This window comes from Calypte anna, chromosome 2 (assembly GCF_003957555.1).
Source record: "Calypte anna isolate BGI_N300 chromosome 2, bCalAnn1_v1.p, whole genome shotgun sequence".
NCBI lineage: Eukaryota > Metazoa > Chordata > Aves > Apodiformes > Trochilidae > Calypte > Calypte anna.
In genome coordinates, this window is record NC_044245.1 from 24,897,091 (window position 1) to 24,916,188 (window position 19,098).

The following is a 19,098-nucleotide window of genomic DNA, read 5'->3' on the forward strand; positions in this document are numbered from 1 at the left end:
ATTGCATAAATTAATTTTGCAGTAGATTCTGAGTCAAAGCTGTGTATTGTCTGCTTGGATGTATATGGTGCTTGCTTGCAACACAATTAAGGAGAAAATAAATGTAATATATTCTCTCATCATAGAAAACCTGAATGTTCTTGTGTGGTACTTCTATCAGAATCAATGAGTTGTCCAATTTCCTTACTTTCTACTAAAGTGTAATATGAAGATAGTTTGTATTCCTCTGCCATGAAATAATACCATTTTTTTCTTGGATACATCAGTTAAAATATATATATTATGGGTCAGAAGTGACCATTTTAGTTGCAAAACTTCTGGTAGAAAAAGGATAATAATATTTTTAGCTCTGGCTATGTGGATATGGTAGTGAACATTTTCCTAATTATTACTACATAATTAGATGCAAATTAGTCTATTTAAAATTGTTTCAGTTGTTTCATAGATTGTTAGTGTTTGCTTGTGTCCTTTTTTTTGCTTACGTATGTGAATTATAAAACTCTTCCAGATACATATCTGGTACATGCTAAGGTCTTTAACCACTCTGCATGCTTAGCCTGAACTGACAAAGGAAATAAAATACTTGAATTTCTGCTTCATGTCCCTATTCTTCTTCAATTACACTTGAAGTTCTGTTAATGTATTTTTGTCTTCAAAAGTCAAGCAGCTCTCCAAGTGTTCTTACAGCTTCATGTCTACAAAACGATACTGATAAAAAAGCACAGCCAGAGAAGTTGGGCCTCAGATCTGGAATGCTATTTGATGTTTAGATTTTAATAAGGAATGTCCTGATTAGCTGCAGGTTTTTTTAGTCATTGTGCAGGGGAACACCTGTAGGACTCCTCATTGCAATCGGCTCTGAAACAGTGGTTCCCTCATTCTTCTTTGGGAAACAGCCTCAGAAGGGGAGCTTTCTGTAACTGCTTTTGATGCTCAGGTGCTGCCTATATCCTCCCTCATTACGTGCCTCCTCTGATCTCCTTTTCTCCCTGCTGTGCTAGCACTGCAATGCTCAGCACCCCGCAGTGCATCCAGGTTCCCCCTCACCTCCTCCTGTGCCCCAGTCCTCAGGCAGCACTGGCCGGAGTGGAGGCCACGAAATGCACCAGGACGGGCATATTGCTGGCAGTGGCAAACCCCTATTGCAGCATCCTCACTGCTCTTTCTGACCTCTTGCATATGTGTGTATATATATATATATATATAATTATCTACACTCTGTTTTTCAGTCTGTGTTACAGGATTGATTGTTTGCCTGTCAATGCGCTGCTTATCTAAACTTTACTGAGGCAAACATTTTGAGCTGCATGTCCTTGGTGCAAATGAAATTAACTGGAGATAGACAACACCTGTGACTGCTTGTAATCGTATAGATTCAGTTTCATTCAAACTAATGAATTAAGTATGTGAACATATATACCTAATGTCTTTATTTTTCAGTCACTGCAGTCTTGATTCTGTATGCAGCTTAGAGCCTCAGGCCATTTTCTGGCTATTTATGTTTAATGAACTTTGCTTAGGAATTCCTATATAATTATCAGCCCTTAGTTTCTCCGATTGCCAATTTTACAAATTACCTAGAGATTTCATGTTCCGCAATTAAGTTTTCTTAGTCACAACATAAAACCAAACACATTTTTGTGGCGAACTGGCTCAGCTAGCGCACAATAAAGGTATGCTGGCTGCGGTTGAACTCTTAATTCACTCATCCTTCCTCCTGTCAGCAATGGCCGGAAGAAGTCACGTTCAGCGAGTTGTGTAGCGGTCTGCCCGGGTGTGTTACCAGCACGCTGCTCTCTCATGTCGCCTGGGTTAAATGGCTTCACACCCAGGGAGAGAGGGAGCACGCTGCTGGGTCTTGATCTGTACCGTTCTCAGTGCGCCCGCTACTACCCGCGCCCCACAGGTCTCCCGGAGCGGTGGAAGCGGGGTTTTCCCGGCTGCGGGCCGCCGGCAGGATCGGGACCCTCCCGCGCGGAGGCGGGCACGCTGCCCACCTCAGGAGCGGGAGCGTGCCGAACCAGCGCGGTCCTCAAGGGCCGGGCTAGAACGAAGCGTTTGTCGAGGAGGAAGGGGGCGACCTGGGGCAGCGGGAACCGGCGGGGCTCAGTGCTGGCACCACGCTAGAGCGGCGCGGGCGAGCCCGCCACCCGGGCGCGGACCGGCGTGGCCGCCGCCAGGCCCGGCCTCCGCCGCTCGGCGGTAACCGCCTGGGGCCGGACTGCAGCGGGAGGGCGGCTCGCTGCCTCCCCCGCCCCCCCGGCGGAGCGAACCACTGCGGCTCGCCGAGGAGGTGAGGCACCTGTCACCCGCCGGCTGTAGCGGCGGGCGGCCCCGTGGCGGGCGGCGGCGGCTGCTCGGGGCGCGTCCCGCGGCGGGGGCGCGGCGGCCGCGCCGTGACGGAGGAGCAGGCGGCGGGCTGGAGCGCGGCTGCGGCGGGGCGCGGCGGCTCTCCTCCCCCGTGCTGCCGCCGCGGGTGTGCGCGCAGAGCCGTGTCGGTGCCCCAGCCGCCGCCGCTGTTGCCTGCAATGGCGTTGAGGCGCCGCGGCGGTTGCTGGCTCCTGTCAGGAGGGTGGCGGCAGCGGCCGTTCCCTGGAGAGGCGCCGAGCCGCCGCGGGCTGGAGTAGGAGCCGGGGCAGCGCTGAGGCGGGAGAGTCCGTCCGCGGCTCTCGGCTGGGTAAGGCAGCGTGCGCGCTGGGCGGGAGAGGCGCCGGGCTCCGCGGGGGAGCAGCCCTGTCACCGGGCTTTTGTTTCCCGGGGATCGGCCGCGCGGGGGCGGCTGCCCGGGCTCTGCCCCGCCGCAAGGTGCTGCCGCGCTGGGCCCCGTGCCTCCAGCTCGCCGGCGCGGTCGCCCGGGGAGGAGCCGCCGCAGGGGCTCCGGCAGTGGCCTCTCGGGTTAAGTTTACTGCCTTCTGCGAGACCGGCAGGACCCGCGGGTCTCGCCGTGAGCCGCTGCCGTCTGGGCCTTTTCCATCGCCCGTGACGATCGGCACCCCTGGTCGAAGCTCAGAGGTGCGCGGAGACGGGCGCGGCTCTCCCGCCGCGGCGATAGGGTTCCCCGCCTCGGCATGAGCCCGAAATGAGGCGTCCCCGTCACGGCGGGAGCGGCAGGGAGCGGGCTGGCGGAGCGAGGGCTGGGGAGGGAGAATGGACGGGAAGGGAGAGAGTGGGACTTGGCTCTCGGTGGGCCCCGTATTGCCTTTCGCAGGGGTTTAGGGAAGGGGCGCATCCGAGGCCGGGGAGCTCCGCTGCTCCGGCACGGCAGCTCCTCCGAGCTCCTGGGCCAGGGAGTGGGAGCGGATTCCCAGGCTCTGGCTCCCTTTCTGCAGCTCATCCTGAGGCATCTCCAAGCTCTTCCAGGTGCTAAAGCCGTTGCCGGTGACAAGAGGCAACCAACTTTTCTCTTAACTGGGTTTCACTTCCTTTCGCCTGTCAACTAAGGATGCTAACTTTGGGTGTTCTTTCTCTTATTCCCTCGAGCTGCTGTTTAATTTGCCTTTCTAAGTGTTTTGTATTGGATGGTGTTTCTATGAGAGAGCAAGGGATGTTTTGCAGTTCCTCAGGGAAGCAGAACCATCATGTTTGTGTGAATTACTTTATAGTTAGATGTAAGTAACTTAGAGGTTTGATTTGGGGAATAATTTTTAGGTTTTTTTTAAGGAAAGCTCAGTAACACACAAGTAGCATTACTTTTTTTGTCACGTTTCTTTACCTTTGCATGCACGCTTGTGGCATGACATGATACTTTGTGAACAGTAAGATGTAATAATCCATTCTTTTACTATGGAACGATATTGTAGATTTCAAATTATACATCGTTTCATTTGAAAAATTTTGTGAAGTTACGTTTTCATTTGTCTGTGCAGTGTTAGGTTGTGGTGGTTGTTTTTTTTTCTTATGAACACCTGAAGAATGAATAGAAATTGTGGCTTAGATTTAAAGAACTGCAAGTACCTTTGACGTGATTCAGAAAACCTTCCTTTCTGTTGCAGGTTAAATCAGCGGTTTTGAGAGTCCTCAGTTGTGCTGCCTTGTCATAGTTGACTGCATGTGCTTAGATATTTGCCTCCAGATCTTCTGTTGAGTATGGCCCTGCTGAAGGGCAGTGCCCCTTGAGGAAAAACACTCCTCAAGCAGAATCTCAGCAGTGACAGACTACTGAGAGAGGTGCTGCAGAAACTATGTAAGCTGTTTTCGCGCTTCTGGAGTAAACATGATGAAAACGGAGTCTTCAGGAGAGAGATCAACCCTGCGAAGTGCCTCTCCTCACAGGAATGCTTACAGAACTGAGTTCCAGGCGCTGAAAAGCACCTTTGACAAACCGAAATCAGATGGAGACCAAAAAACGAAAGAGGAAGGAGAGGCCTCGCAGAGCAGGGGAAGGAAATATGGCTCAAATGTCAATAGGATTAAGAACTTATTTATGCAGATGGGCATGGAGCCCCCTGAAAGTGCTGGAGTTACCCCTAAAACCAGGGGGAAGGGTGGCCCTCCATCGCCCCAAAGGCGAGTTAGGCCCAAGGAATTTGTAGAAAAAGCAGATGGTTCAATTGTGAAATTGGAATCATCTGTCTCAGAAAGGATCAGTAGATTTGATACTATCCATGATGGTCCTTCCTATTCCAAGTTTACTGAAACTCGGAAGATGTTTGAGCGAAACGCTCGTGAAATGGGACATTCCAATCGCTATTCCCCAAAGAAAGAGAAAGTCCTTTCCAATGAGCTTCCGGATGATTGGTGCAGCTCTAAATCTCACAGGGGCAGCACTGATTCACTGGACAGTCTTAGCCCAAGGACAGAGACTGTCTCTCCAACTGTGAGTCAGCTCAGTGCAGTTTTTGAAAACACTGACTCCCACAACGTAATTGTTGTAGAAAAATCAGAAAACAGTGAAGAGTACTCTGTAACTGGTCACTATCCGCTAAACCTCTCTTCTTCTGTTCCAAATATTCCCTCCCCGGGGGCAAACCTTGAGGGTTTCAGTCCTTTGAAAGATGCCAGCACATGGTCTCCTGAAGCCAAACAGAGTACAGGTGTGATGTCTGTGGAGAGCTCTCAGCAGAATAGCACACCTTCCACACCGAGGCAGAAGACATCCACAGGCGTGTCAGCAGGTTCACAGGCCTCTGGAGAGGTAAAGAAGAGTACAGAGGCAAGTTCTGATTGTGTTGAGAGCTCTGCAGTGAGTCAACAGGATTTGGTCAGCGTGCTTGACAATGAGAGATCCGTGGACAGCTGTGCTAGGAGTAAGTCAAAAGCAGAAGTTTTGTTGCAACAAAAGGAACGCTCAGAACCTGCAGAGGGTATCTTTGATAGACCTGAAGCACCAGAATTAAAGAGAAATACAGCTACAGGTGGTGATTTTGCCACAGATGCTGTCTCAGATGCTGCTGAGTCCCATTATGATGAGGCAAGTGAAAAAGAAGTGCATGAAGATGTGAATAACTTGCAGAGTTCCCATGTGTACATGCATTCTGACTACAATGTGTATCGGGTACGATCAAGATATAATTCTGACTGGGGAGAAACAGGTACAGAACAGGACGATCAGGATGATAGTGATGAGAACAACTGTTATGAACCAGATATGGAATATTCTGAAATTAATGGATTGCCAGATGAAGATGAAATCCCACCTAACAGAAAAATACAGTTTAGCCGTGCTCCAATTAAGGTAAAGTTTCCCATGTTCTTTTCTGCAGTTTGGTTCATTTTCCAATGCTACTTCGTTTAGAGTAGATTTTAGCAGCTGATCTTGGCTCTGAAAAGATTGCAGAGGATCTTTTGGTACAAGCCTTTATTACAGTCAGCCAGCAAGTGTAATCTTAAATGAAGTAGGGAAGCTGAGCTCTTGAGATTGCAATTTCCCAGTCTAGTTGATGGCTGACAAACCCAGCAGAAATCAAGAATGACAGCTGGGTTTGTGAAGTTTGAGCATTTTAACATGCATATTTTCACTTATATGACTGAACTGTAATCACATGGTTACGTGTAGAAGTGGGTATTTGGTGGCCTTTGTACTGTTTTTATTTGTATTTTAAATTACAGCTTCTTTAGATCAAATGGCTTTTCTTCAGCTCTCACCAGCTGTTCTTTGAAGTCCCTGTAGTTAAATACTGTGTCATGAAGTACAACATAATTCTGTCTCACTAGCAGAGGACTGCTAATATTCTCCGTCTGAATTTGTGCCATCTTTTCTTGTAGCATTATCACTTTTTAAAAGCTTTAAAACTTTATTATAGGTATGTCTGGTATATCCCACTGCTACAGAAAGGCAGAAGTCGATTTGAAAAATCTAATGAAGGGTGGCTTCCTTGCAGAGCTTTTTAAATTTTTTTTAAGTACCTGGAAATTACAGCTAAGAATGCTGTTTCAAGTGCTTTCAGTTGAGAAGGAAGTAACAAGTCAGGTTTTGTTGTACCAGCTTTTCACTGCTGAGCTGCAGGGTAAATATAGAGGTGTTTTACTTCCAAATTGTTTTTAGTATGTGTGGTCTCCAATGGACAGTTCAAATACATAGCCATTTTTCCAGAAATGGCACCTGAAATAGCCATATGTCAGAAAGTAACTGAAATCTAAAAATTTTAAAATATTTAATTGAAGTGGACTATATTTTATTGTGTGACTTTATCAATGGAAGTTACTAAATCAACAAACAGAAGTTTCATTATCAAACTTGAAGTTACATGATATACCACTTTTGCATTTATGCTACCTGTGGTTTAAGTTAAGTAAGGTTAAGATGTATAGTTGTATTAGGAAATTTCCATCTGAATTCAGCAACCAGGTTTTCACATCTGTTTGCTGGGGAGTGAAGGGAGGGAAATGCCCCTGTGTTTTTCATGCTTTGAAAAGATTTTTTTTTTTTACATTGAAACCAAGTATTCCAAGCCAAGATAATGGATTTTTAAAATTTTGTTTTGTTGGTGTTTTATTCGGTCTTCTGTCATGGAACAAAAATTCTAACAGTGTTTGTGCTCCCTCTAGATTATTACCATAACTAAACTAGCAAGTTTTCTGTGACTTTTGTTTTTGTTTTAGATGAAATAGATAAATGTTTTATGATACAGGGTTATGGAAGCTGTCCCCCCTACAACCTTCCTCCTCAGGCTGTACTAATAGGCAAGATGATGTTTTCTCTTCTGAAAGGTCTACCAATTATCTGCAGAGCTTTGTTTTAACATACTTATGGTTTCAACAGATAAGAATCCAGAAAGTGACTCCTCATTTTACTGTTCAGATGACTGGATTTTTCTGCTGTTTCTGTTTTGAAAGAGCCAACAGTGAAATCTTTATTTCAGAATATTGCTGTCATCTATCTGAATCATTATGTTGTGCCAAGTGCTTTAAGAGTATTCTCTTAATATTTTTCTTTTCCTCTCTGGTTTGTCATGCTATGTTTATTTCAGATTGCGTATCATCAAGTAATAATAACAGGCCATCAGGAAAAGTCATTTGAGTGAATAATAAATGAATACATTTGTCATGGTTTTAAGCATAAAGCACTCCTAACAAGCTCATCCAAAGTAAACGAATTGTTGCTTTAATTATTTTAGCATCTTTATTGTAGGTAGGAAGAAAACAGAATTGTGAGCAAACAGTGATGGAGGGGTTGAGAGGTTTGGGAGATCCCCAGCTTTCTGTCCCGTGTGCTTCCAGTGCCTGGGATCTGTTTAAGTCATGTGGGGAAACAGAAGTGAGACCATGTGCAAGGCTTGCACTAGGAGGAAGAAGTGCAGCTGAAGTTGTGGAAAATTAAAAGCTGTTCTCTGGCCTTCCTCCAGTTTGTGTGTGCAGATTTATCTAAGTTCCTCAGTGGTGTCAAGCAGTGTAATCCTGGGCAGGCTGCCAGCAGCATCAGGTCACTGCCCGGCCACACTGCCAGGGGCAGGGACTGGGGAAGGACAGCTGCAGAGTCCCCTGGTGGGTCCTTGGAGGCTGCTGAGGCTCTGGGCTCCTGGGCTGCCTCTGACAGTGGTGCCAATTCAGCACACTGGTAGGATGTCACCAACTGACTTGGGATGGTGGTTTCTGCCCAGCAGGTCTGTAGCAGTGAGCAGTGCAGACAGCCAGGGAGGACCTGTGTTCTGTCCCCTCACCCAGTGTTAGCATGCAATTTTACCTATTAGGTCCGTTTACCCATTCTTTACTTGAGGATGATGCTTGTGAACTGGGTAGACAACTTAAGAATTTAAGGATTTTCCTATTCTAGGCAATTTTGTGTGTCAGTGGACGTAACTGTTTTTATTAATACTTTCCCTAATGTCACCTCATGCATAATGTAGCCAAGAGAAAAATAAAAAGCAAAGCAGCAGTGTTTTTTTAACTGCTGAAAACTGACTTATCTTTAGTAAAACGAAGCAATTTGTATTGAACTGTTCTGTTAGATAGTGGTGCAACAAGCTCAGTGCTGAATTCACAATGTCATACCTCCACTCTCCTTTTACAGGTGAGCTCTAAAATAATTAATAAAATTGCATTTGAATGTGTAACCTGTGAAATAAGTGGGTAATTATTACCATAAAGTTGTTACTTGAACATCTTAGCAGGTTTAAATAAACATCTCTGAACTGTCTTTCCAAGGGATTTTCCAGGTGCCTGTGTAAGGAGTAAGTAAGAAGTGTGCTGAGACTGACGAGCAAAGAGATTCAGTTGCCTCCAAGGGGAATCCTTTCTGTCCCTTAAGGGGAAATGCATTGGACTGTGAGAAGTAATGAAAACAGGAGGAAGAAATAAAATCTTATTCATCAAACTGAGAAATGTTGAATTCTGCTCATCTCCCAGCAGGAAAAAGACTCAGTTATTGAGAAACTTGCTATAAGGGCTCAAGTCAATGGATGAAGAAAATTCTGCTGTTACAGACTGTAATTTCTCTGTTGCAGCTCCCATGCTGCATGGGCACTCTGCTCTATTTTGAATTATGGGATATGTTTGTGTATCTCATTTCTGTTGAAAATTAGTCCCTTTAGCAGTAGGTGGCTGCCCAAGGGCCATTGCAGGCTTGGAATGTTTCTAAGTATTTGAAGCTTGGCATCACTGATGTGAGCAGTTGTGTGTGTCTGTGGGAGCTTAGGTTGGGTTTGCACTGCTGGATAAAAATTATTCTGAAAGGGCTCAAGAGGCAATGGTGGTACTGGGAGTGGACATGAGTGTGTATGTTGCTAAACAAGACATATGCATATGGATATACCAGGTGTTGTGAGGGTTTATATGGTGATAAAAAGGCCTCCATCAGCAACAGCCCATTCTTGTGTTCAGACATTGTGTTTCTGCTCAGGGGTAGAACTGAAATTCCAAGGCAAGTGTAAGAGGTGAAAAACTAAGTAAAGGTGAAGAAGAATACAAGGAATAAAATAAATACCCATCCTGTGCAGAAACTCCTTGATGTAGAGTTTCTTTTTGGGTTTTTTGTTTGTTTGGTTTTTTGTGTGTTTTTTGTTTGTTTTGTTTGTTTGTTTGTTTGTTTGTTTTTTGGGTTTTTTGTTATTTTTTTAGGGTTTTCTTAAGATTTAGGCTATATGCCTCTTCTAAGACACTGTGAACTAATTTGTCATTTGCTTATAGTGAAAAATTCATCAGCTTGTGGCTTTCCACACTCCAGCAAATGGCAACGTATTGCTTGTCCAAATCATAGTCCTTTCTGAGCCATGTTTTGTCCGTTCTGGGTAGAATTAGAAGAGGTAACATTCTCCTCTCATCTCTCCAAACCCAGTGTCTGGTGTCTTGTTTGCTGATGGCTGCATCTTCAGTTTGTGCCCTACTTCTGGAACATATTAAACCATTTATAGTTGTTAGCAGCAATTGGCATCTCCTGCTGAGCCACCTTTTGCAACCTTCTGCTCCACTGACTTGGCCCCTGCCTGTTTGTGGGGCTGGAGGGGGTTGTGTAGGATGTGGTCAGACCATATGGCAGACAGCAGGTACTGAGGGCTCCCAGCCCAAGCTGCTGCTGCTGCCACTGCTGCTGTTTTCAGGGTGCCATAGAGCTTCCTTAGGATGCAGTGGTGGTGGAGGGATCTCTCTGCAAACCTCTCCAATTTTTAGAGGAGGTGGGAGAGAGTGTAATAGAAATGGAACTGATAGAGCAAATGGATCTGCTATGCTTCAGCTATTTCCATGTGAAGGGATTATCACTGCTACTGCCAGTGCCTCCTATATTGTTCCTCTCTCTTGCCCTGCAGCATGACTGAATCTTTTACCCTACACCATTTCTCTTTCCTAGATTGTGTTTTGTTCAAATGGTCTTCAGGAATTATAATTTTTGTTTCTGTTTTTCTCCCTCACACTCAAAAGTGTGAGCCTTAGACAAGTATTTACAAGAAGTGCTGTGACTTTAGGCTAATATACAAATGATGCTTGTATTTAAGAGTTATTTTGAAATTTCCTATGAACTGTATGGTGATTTTTCTTATTAAAAATCAGCTCTAGCAAGTCTTTTAGTTATTCCTAATTTCTCTCACTAACATGTACCTGGGAATGTAAATAGTGGTGAAGAAAGTATCTGAAGCAATCTCATGCTGCAATTAGTTTGGAAATTTTCAGTCTCTAAAATATTTTTTTTTCTGATAAGCATCAAAACTGTGCTGGAAACATTTTCAAGTTTTAGTGTTGGAAAAGAAACTATTTCTTTGCTTGATTCAATGTCATTTGTATTTATCTGTTGTTAAAATGTTGAGGAACTACTTTGGATCATAGAAAAGTAAGTGAAGTTTACCCATCCACGGTCCCTGGCTCCAAACTTGCCGCTGCCTATATTAATGTTTTAATTAAGTGAATATGATGTTGGATTTAAGGGACCTCCAGATCTCCCAACATCAGTGAGTCTGATTTTTTAAGTGAAGTAATCCCAGGAGGTGTTTGGACACTTGTTGAATGCAGGTGTGGAATGCACAGCTCACAGAAAGATCCTGAGGCTGTATTAGATTTAAAATGATTACAGAAGCTAGGTAATTAATCCACTTTCAGATGGGTTTATTAAGAAATCTTGCAGTTGAAGAGCAATATGTAGCTTACTTTCAAAAGCCCTGAAATGATATTTTTCCTCCTTAAATTTGGTTCTCTAGCTTCTTGGGTCCACGCTTTGTTTACGACCTTGGGAGTGTGTGGTAATTTAGGCTAAAGTATGAAACTAGGTATTAAGTAGGCTTAGGCTCTGTCTCCTGTAATATTGAATAAAGCACTGAACCTTTATGCTGGCATTTGAATTCTGTAAAATGGGCAGCAATTTGGTAATTAATTCCATTAATCTTGACTTGCAAAGTAGTTTGACATGCTGAGCTATTGCTTGGGTAGCTTGAAACCTGTTTCAGATATTGTGAAGCATGGGAAATTCTGCAGACTTAAGTAGTAATAAAATGTGTTGTACTGTAAGGGCTGTGATGCTAAATTACTGTTTCTAGAAGTTCATGATGTAAAATCAAGTTCTTTGGTGTGGTGACACATAGAGAATTTCTGGGACCAAGTCTTTTATTTCAGTTAAATTTGTTAAGAAAGATCTTGTTATAAAAGATAGAAACTTTTATATATATTTATAAGGGAAAGGAACAAGAAAGAAATATTTAGGATTCAAAGACTGGATGCTCTGAGATAAAGAACAACAGTTAAGGGATAAAACATTCCAGAACAAGATGCCAATTTGATTATTAAAGGCAATTGTGTCCAACTTGGTTATTTCACATGTGAAGTATATTATAGTTGGAATTATATACTTTCATTTGAATCTTTGATACCAAATAATTTCAGATGCTTTCTTGTATTAAGAGTACATGGAATTACTGGAATACAGTAAATGGAATAAAGTTTTTTTCCTGCCACAGTATGATGTGGAAACTCTTGGATAGGTCATAATTTCACTGCTAATTCTAGGGACTAGATGCAATCTTCACATGCAGTTGTTGAGCTAAAAAGAAATCATCTTACTTTAAACTGTGTTTTATAAGCATTGAGGACATTCTAGAAGAGCTGTTTGTAGAAACTGAGTTTGGATTGGGTAATTTCCATCAGAGGTTTATGTGGTTTAGATTGAAAGAGGTTTCCAATTAAAGGTTTTGGATTTCAAAAATGCGGGCAGAGAAACTGAAGGGAAATAGTTTCAAATTAATTGAAAGAGCTGAGGGAACTGATGCTGGGATTTCTGGAACCAATTTGACTCGGAATTAGAAAAAATGTGTCGGATTTGCATCCCAAGAAAAAAGCAGAATATACAGGCAGAATAATTGCAGGCCTAAACAGAAGAAAAGCCAGCTAAAGGGAGTATCAGAAGCTTGCCAAGAACTCACAAGGAGCGGCAAGTGTGGTTGTTCAAAAAAATGAAGGCTGTGATAAAGGTCAGAAGTCTTAAGTATGAATAAGATGTTGCCAGAAGTCAAGCTGAGTTTGACCTTGTAAAGAACAATAATCTAAGTAGTTCAAAGATATTTATCTGTTAAAAATAAAATAAGAAAGGAAGTTGGGAGTTATGCAGTGAGCACGAGGTCACAGCTATCATCCCCAGTTTATATTAATATTTCAACTTCATTTTTGGTGCAGCTGGTCATGTTGAACATGAAATTGCAATTAAGAGTGAAATAAATTTATACAGGCGGAATCTCTTAGAGTAAAATGAAGATGAAACCTAGAAGTTCTTAGTGCTCAAGTTTGTGGAGGGCTGGGTGAAGAAAGCTGTATTTAAGAAGTCTCGTAAGGAAACATTTGAAAAACAAACTGGACACTGTCAAAATAGAGAGGGTGTTTATAGAAAATGTGGTAGTATTTTTATTTTTTTTTTTAGGAAGAGTAGAGAAGAGGTGGTTTTGGCAGCTTGAAAATTACTAATATTCTTTTTCCTATAGCAAAGCAATAGAAAAAACTCCAAAAAGAATCAAAGGCAGGGAGGCAGATGGAAAACTGGAATACATGTAAATGGGTTTATAAGAGGTAGCATATGTCAGACTAAATTAGTTCCTGCTTTTGATAAGCTTGAAGACCTTATTAAGAATTTCAGTACTTCTGTCTCAGAAAGTTGGAGCACACTATTGACACTTGCTTTTGAAGGGGAGTGGAAAAGCCTTATCATTGCATAGGATTGCAGTAAAATGCAGGTGACTGTATGAGTAGTGGGGATGGGTTTCTGATTTGAGAAGTCTCGTGGCAAGCTAGGGACTTATTTGTAGGAGATGATAGATAAAGAGAAAGCCAGTCTGTGGCTCACTCACACAGAATGACAGCAGTGGTCCATGGTGCAGTGCAGCTGTGAGGAAGAGAAATGGCATTCTAGATGCATGAAGCAAAATATTTTGGTAGCTGTAGGGAATTGTGTCACAACTAGCTAAGGAGACTTCATCTGGAATGTGTCTGGTGAATTCTACTTCAGGCAAGTGAAGTGAAGCAACTTGCTGCTCTTATCTTTTTCTTGTTTGATTCTATCATAAAACTGGGCATAAGAAAATTATCTTCCTCAGTGCTGCAAAAGATCATAATTGCATCTCTGTTATATTAATAAAGAAAAGGATCTGAAGACTAAGGGGCAGTGATCTGCTTTTAAGGTGAAACTGAGCATTTTGCAACTAAGACTGAAGATTTGCAATAGCAGCTGTATTTCCTGGTGTTCCTAATAGACTAATTCACTATTGTCTGACACAATTAATTCTGTTAAGGGTTGGAATTCCCTTCAGTGCTGTTGAACTCGCAGGCGATAAATAATCTATTAAATAAATACCTGACATTCCTGTAGTTAAACATTAAAGTGATAGCTTTTATTCTGTGGTGTCTTTTATTTATATAGGAAGTATTCTAGTGAGAGCAGACTAATTTTACTCACTGGAGTTGATTGAAGAGACCTGACAGGTCACTCGGATACTTCCCCATGATAAAGTCACTGGAAGGTATGAATGCAGAATGAGACCCATTTCCCTTGCCTTCTTACACATAAAACTCCACTTCTTAGTCTATGCACATATGTAACTTTTTATGTTCCTCTCTGCAGTTTCCATCTGCCTTAGTATTCAGTGCATAATCTCAAGGGCATACAAGGCTGGTTTGCATTGAAAGGATATCTTTTAATGTTCTGGCAATGCTGCATGTAGACTTAGGGCCTTTTATTTGATAAAATACCTGTATTTCAAATTTATTGTTCACATTATTTGCTTAAAGTCTATAAGTTATAGAGGCTTTTAAAAGTCATGCTATCAGACTCCTTGTCTAACTCATCTAGACCATGGCCTTTATGGTAAAAAATACCCACAAGGTTTTATCCAGCTTGTAATCAATCACCTTTACATTTTTATAAGCTTGCAGTCATCTTTACGGTGGACTCTGACATATTTAGATTCTGTAGGTTCTGACATGTTTAAATATCAATCACCTTTACATTTTTATAAGCTTGCAGTCATCTTTACGGTGGACTCTGACATATTTAGATTCTGTAGGTTCTGACATGTTTAAATATTTACCCTGTTAGCTCTGCTTTCTTAGGTGCCCAAAGATACCTGTTCATTAATGTCTAGATTTTATTGTGCATAGATTGCTTAAGCAGAATACAGATAATAATTTAATACTGTATATTTTCACAAGGGCAAACTGGAGGGAACTCATGACTCTAAAAAGTTAGAGGACTTTTGAAAAAGCTGATAATTTAAAAGTGTGGCCAAATGCACTAATGCAGATGAGAATGTTTCATTAGGTGTTTGGGAGTGTGAGGCTACCAAAACAGGTAGCTCTTCATTCCTCCTTGTCCAGTCTTTTTCTCTGAAGTAGTTGCTCAGTTTTAGCTGCTATATATTAATCTGGTAGGCTGGCTAACAACTGACCCCTTGGTATTAGTTTTGCACATTTTTTTCATATTGATATTTGAGATGGGAGTAGGGAAATACCATTAAACAGAGGATTCTTTTCTTTCCTGCCCTAACCCTCTCCCCGCCTCCTCTTCTCTCTGTACGGCCACTAAAGCAATTTCAATCTTCACAGCTGTGGGTGAAAAATAACTGATAAGACACTGTGGTCGACTACAAGTGCCTGACACATTAATTACCAGTAGATGTTGACCATTAAAAATGGGAAGTCATGCTTGACCAACCTCAAAACCTTCTTCAGTGAAATAATTGGCTTGGTACATGAGGGGAGGGCAATGGATCTTGTCTACATTCACTACAGTAGGACTTTTAACTTCCTCAGAGTAGCTGATGAAGTAGGGGCTGGGTGTGCATTGTCAAATATTATTTATAAGGTTAGGTCAATCTGCTTATGCTATAATACTAAGTATGTCCAAAAGGTGAATTGAAACATGGCTGAGCAGAGGGCAGGCAGGAACCTCATGAAGTTCAACAGAGAAAAGTACAGAGTCCTTCACCTTGAGAAGAAAAGCCTCATGCACCAATAGGTGCTGGGGGCCACCCAGCTGAAAAGCAGCTTTGCACAAGAGGATCTGGGGTCCTGGAGAGAACCAGATTGAACAGTTAGGGGGAATTTTGCCAGGGTGGTTGAGGGAGTTGGTCTTTTCCTGCTGCTCAGCACTGGTGAGGCCACAGCTGGGAGTTCTGAGTCCTGTTCTGGGCTCCCCATGTCAAGAGACTTGAAAGAGTCCAGTGAAGGCTGGTGAAGATGATGAGAGGTCTGGAGCATCTCTCCTATGAGCAGAGGCTGAGGGAACTGTTTACCTTAGAGAAGATGAAACTCAAGGGTGATTTTATTAATGCATATAATAATCTGAAGGGAGGATGCAGAGGGTGCCGGGTTTTTTCTAAGGGTGTCCAGTGATAGGACCAGAGACAGTGGACACCAGCTGGAACACAGGAGGTTCCCTCTGAACATCAGGAAATACTTTTTCCTTGTGAGGCTGACTGAGTACTGGCACAGGTTGCTCAAAGAGGTTTTAGAAATTCTATACTGGGAGATATTCAAAAGCTGTCCAGACATGGTCCTGGGCAACCAGTTCTAGGACTCCTTGCTTGAGTAGAAGGGTTGTGCCAGATGATGTCTGTAGGCTTCTTCCAACTTCAACCATCCTGTTGTTTTCTTCTCATTTGAATGGGAAAAAAGAGTATTTTTCTGACCATGACCTTCGGCAAAGAAAGCAGCTAAATTACATCCAAGGTAAATTTATGATTTGTAAAATATACAAAGTCCCCTCTTATTTATCAAATTATAAGAGTGCATGGTTTTGCACTCGGAAGGGGGTGCAGCAACTCCAGTAGGTTCTTCCTGTTTGTAATCATTAACTTTGTGTAAATATATATAAATACACTAACAAGCTTGTATTTTTACATATCATTATAGATGGTTAAGTTTAGTTTAAGGATTAATAGTAGCCTTTGAGTGTTTCCTGATAATAAGAACATAGACCCACAACTGTCAATTGAAGTAGCTATCTAAAAAAAGGATTAAAAAGGTGTTTTTTGGACATACTTTGTATTATAGCATAAGCAGATTGACCTAACCCTATAAACAATATTTGACAATGCAAAAAAAAAAAAAAAAAAAGAAGAAATGTTTAAACAGTATTCATTTGCAGCAGAGGCAAAGCCCACTAACACTTTGTATGCAGCAGCAGCAGTCTGTATGGCTGCTGTTCTGCCACAGCTGGGAAAGCCCTGGTGTGAATGGGAACATGAGCTGAGCCCTTGGTTGAGGCTGAATACTGAAGAGCTGCAGTCACACTGCTAACTAATGTCATGCTGTGCAGTCCACCTTCAATTCAATCTTCAAATTAACTTGCTTTGTAAAATGTACCAAGCTGCTAGCATTGTTTGTTTTATCTATTAAATCCGTATGATAAATAGACATTTTGCTGATTTTGTAAAGTTCAAGAACTCCCAGAGGAGAGGCAAATGTGTATAGCTGAAGCTGACCAACAGTGATCTATAAAGCATGAGAGAGATTAGTGGGAAGTTCTTTGAGTAGCACTTTGAATAAAGGGATAAAAACTGAAAGATAGTGAGTGATATAAAATAATTTTTTCTTTGCTCTTTTGGCTTAAAAGTGGGTCAGTTAAAGCAAGCTGTTTATTTTTGTAGTGCAGAAGGTCACATTTCTGTGAGACCTGGAGAACTTCTGTGATCAATCCATGCCATTAAGAACTGCACATTTCTGAACCTCAGAAAGTTGAATTTAGCCTTCAGCAGTACAGCAGTGGGCACCGCAGGGGCTTGGCTGGGGTGCTGGTGGAGCAATGGGGGTCTCCTACCCCAGTGCTGGAGCACAGGCTGAGTTGGAGCACCCAGCACCCTGCCCTGGCTGGGGCTTGTCCCAGCTTTCATAAGCAGCTGCAGCTGGTACACAGTACCATGACACTTGCAGCATTTGGAACTCAAAGAAGCCGTAGGGCAGCTTTCTGACCTCTATTTAAGAGCTAAAAACTTAACACTGCACCATATTCCCACACTACAGCATTATCTGAAACAGGCAACTTGACCTGTTCTTCACCATTTTGCCTCAACAGACTGTGTGATGTTATCTGATCTGAACATTGTTGCCTCCTCGTGTTGGTTTTTTTTTTTGGTTGTTTTTTTTTTTTAATGTAGTCTCTGATTGCCTTGTTGTCTTTTCTTCCATCTATTGATTCTTGATACTTGTCAGACTGCAGTTATTTTGTTGAAGGTGTCTGACATAATTTTTTTTACCCTCATTTTTCTTGTTTTCTAGGGCTGCATTCTTGATACTTTGCATTACATTAAAAATAGTGATTTTTAATGTAAAAAAAAAGAAACTTCTTTTTTAGTAGTAGTCTTATGAAATTTTGTCATTGTTTTACACAGATCATATTAATCACTTGAAAGATTGAAGAGTGAGGTGCCTTTTTTCATTTGAGTTTCTTTTCCTGCAAAATTACCTGTTGATTGTCCGTTGTGTTTTAGTATTTGTAATAAGGATATAATGTGTGAAAGGTATAGTTTCAAATCCACAGAGGCTTTGCAAATGCTGTTGGTTCTCTGGTTGTTCTAGTTCCCTCCACAGATCTTTCTCTGATCTCATTCTTTTTACTTTTGATAGCTTGCTTCTTTATTGTGTGAGACAAAAAAATCTAAATGTGCCACATGTTTCATCACAGTTTTCCATAAAACTGTGGCTGACAGGAGAGGAAACATCTTTGGGTTATGTTGCGTTGAGTATCTGCTTCCCCTGGCCAACTTACAGGTGGATCTGCTGCCATCCCTTTCTAGAAGATATTCTTGTACATCTAGAAAATGAAAAACTAAAAGAACAAATTAATTTGTGTATGCAGATACTTGACTAATAAAATATTGTAGTGGTAATTTATCAAAAGACTTTGAAAGAGAATTTTTTGTCTCAAAAACTTTAACTTGTATGATGAACATAATGCTCCCAGGTGAGTGGGGCTTACTTTGGCTGCAAGCATTTTTGCAATGCAAGGTAAACCTGCCAGGAGGGTGTAGCAAAAATTTCTGTTAAGGTTAAGCATGGCGTGACTTCTCTGTGGTACAAGGTATTTTTTGTTCTCTCTTTAACAAGAGTGGTACTATAATAATGAAATACTAGATAGAATGCTTTGTCTTTTATTAGCACTGGAATTCTAAGATGCAATATCACTTGGTGACTTGCTGCATAATAGTTGTCTTTTAATGACTGGCTTGGATTACTTTGAAAATGAAGGTCAAAATTTTATCTTTTGTGTCACTACCTGAAAATAACACCAGCAGCAGAAGAAAAGGAATACTGTCCCTTACCCCCCTTTCAAACTTCAGATTTGATTAAGTTCCTAAAGTGAAAAAAATGCAGTTGTAGAATAAATTACATTTACAATATCTTACTTTGGATAAACAGCTTGTGCTAAAATCCCTATCTGTATATTTGATGCAGATCCCAGTGCTACCATTAGAAATAAGATATTTTGGGGACTCCCTGACATTGTGCATCCCTTTTGTCAATGCTGCCTTTGTGAACTTAATCAGTAAACCAGCTTAGTACTGATAGCAGAATTTGAGGAGTTAAACCACCTGCTCTGATTCAGTTCACCGAGCTTGTGTGCAGGAATTCCTGTCAGCATATTATGGGGTGTCAAACCAAACTATACTCTTATACTGCTATATTTTACAAACTGTACTGTACAAGCTTGGCAGATGACAGTTCTGGAAACCATCATTATACCACCACTGAGTCACGGTG

The 19,098-nt window shown here is 42.0% G+C and overlaps 1 protein-coding gene across 1 annotated transcript in view; it reads left to right on the forward strand.

The window, feature by feature from the left end:
- Positions 1-2,617: 2,617 nt before the first annotated feature.
- PPP1R9A (protein phosphatase 1 regulatory subunit 9A) overlaps positions 2,618-19,098 on the forward strand; it is a 134,874-nt gene continuing 118,393 nt past the window's right edge. The window contains exons 1-2 of the mRNA XM_030444153.1: positions 2,618-2,677; positions 3,993-5,674. Coding sequence (XP_030300013.1) covers positions 4,214-5,674 — 1,461 coding nt within the window. The 5' untranslated portion in view covers positions 2,618-2,677; positions 3,993-4,213. The remainder of the gene's footprint in view (positions 2,678-3,992; positions 5,675-19,098) is intronic.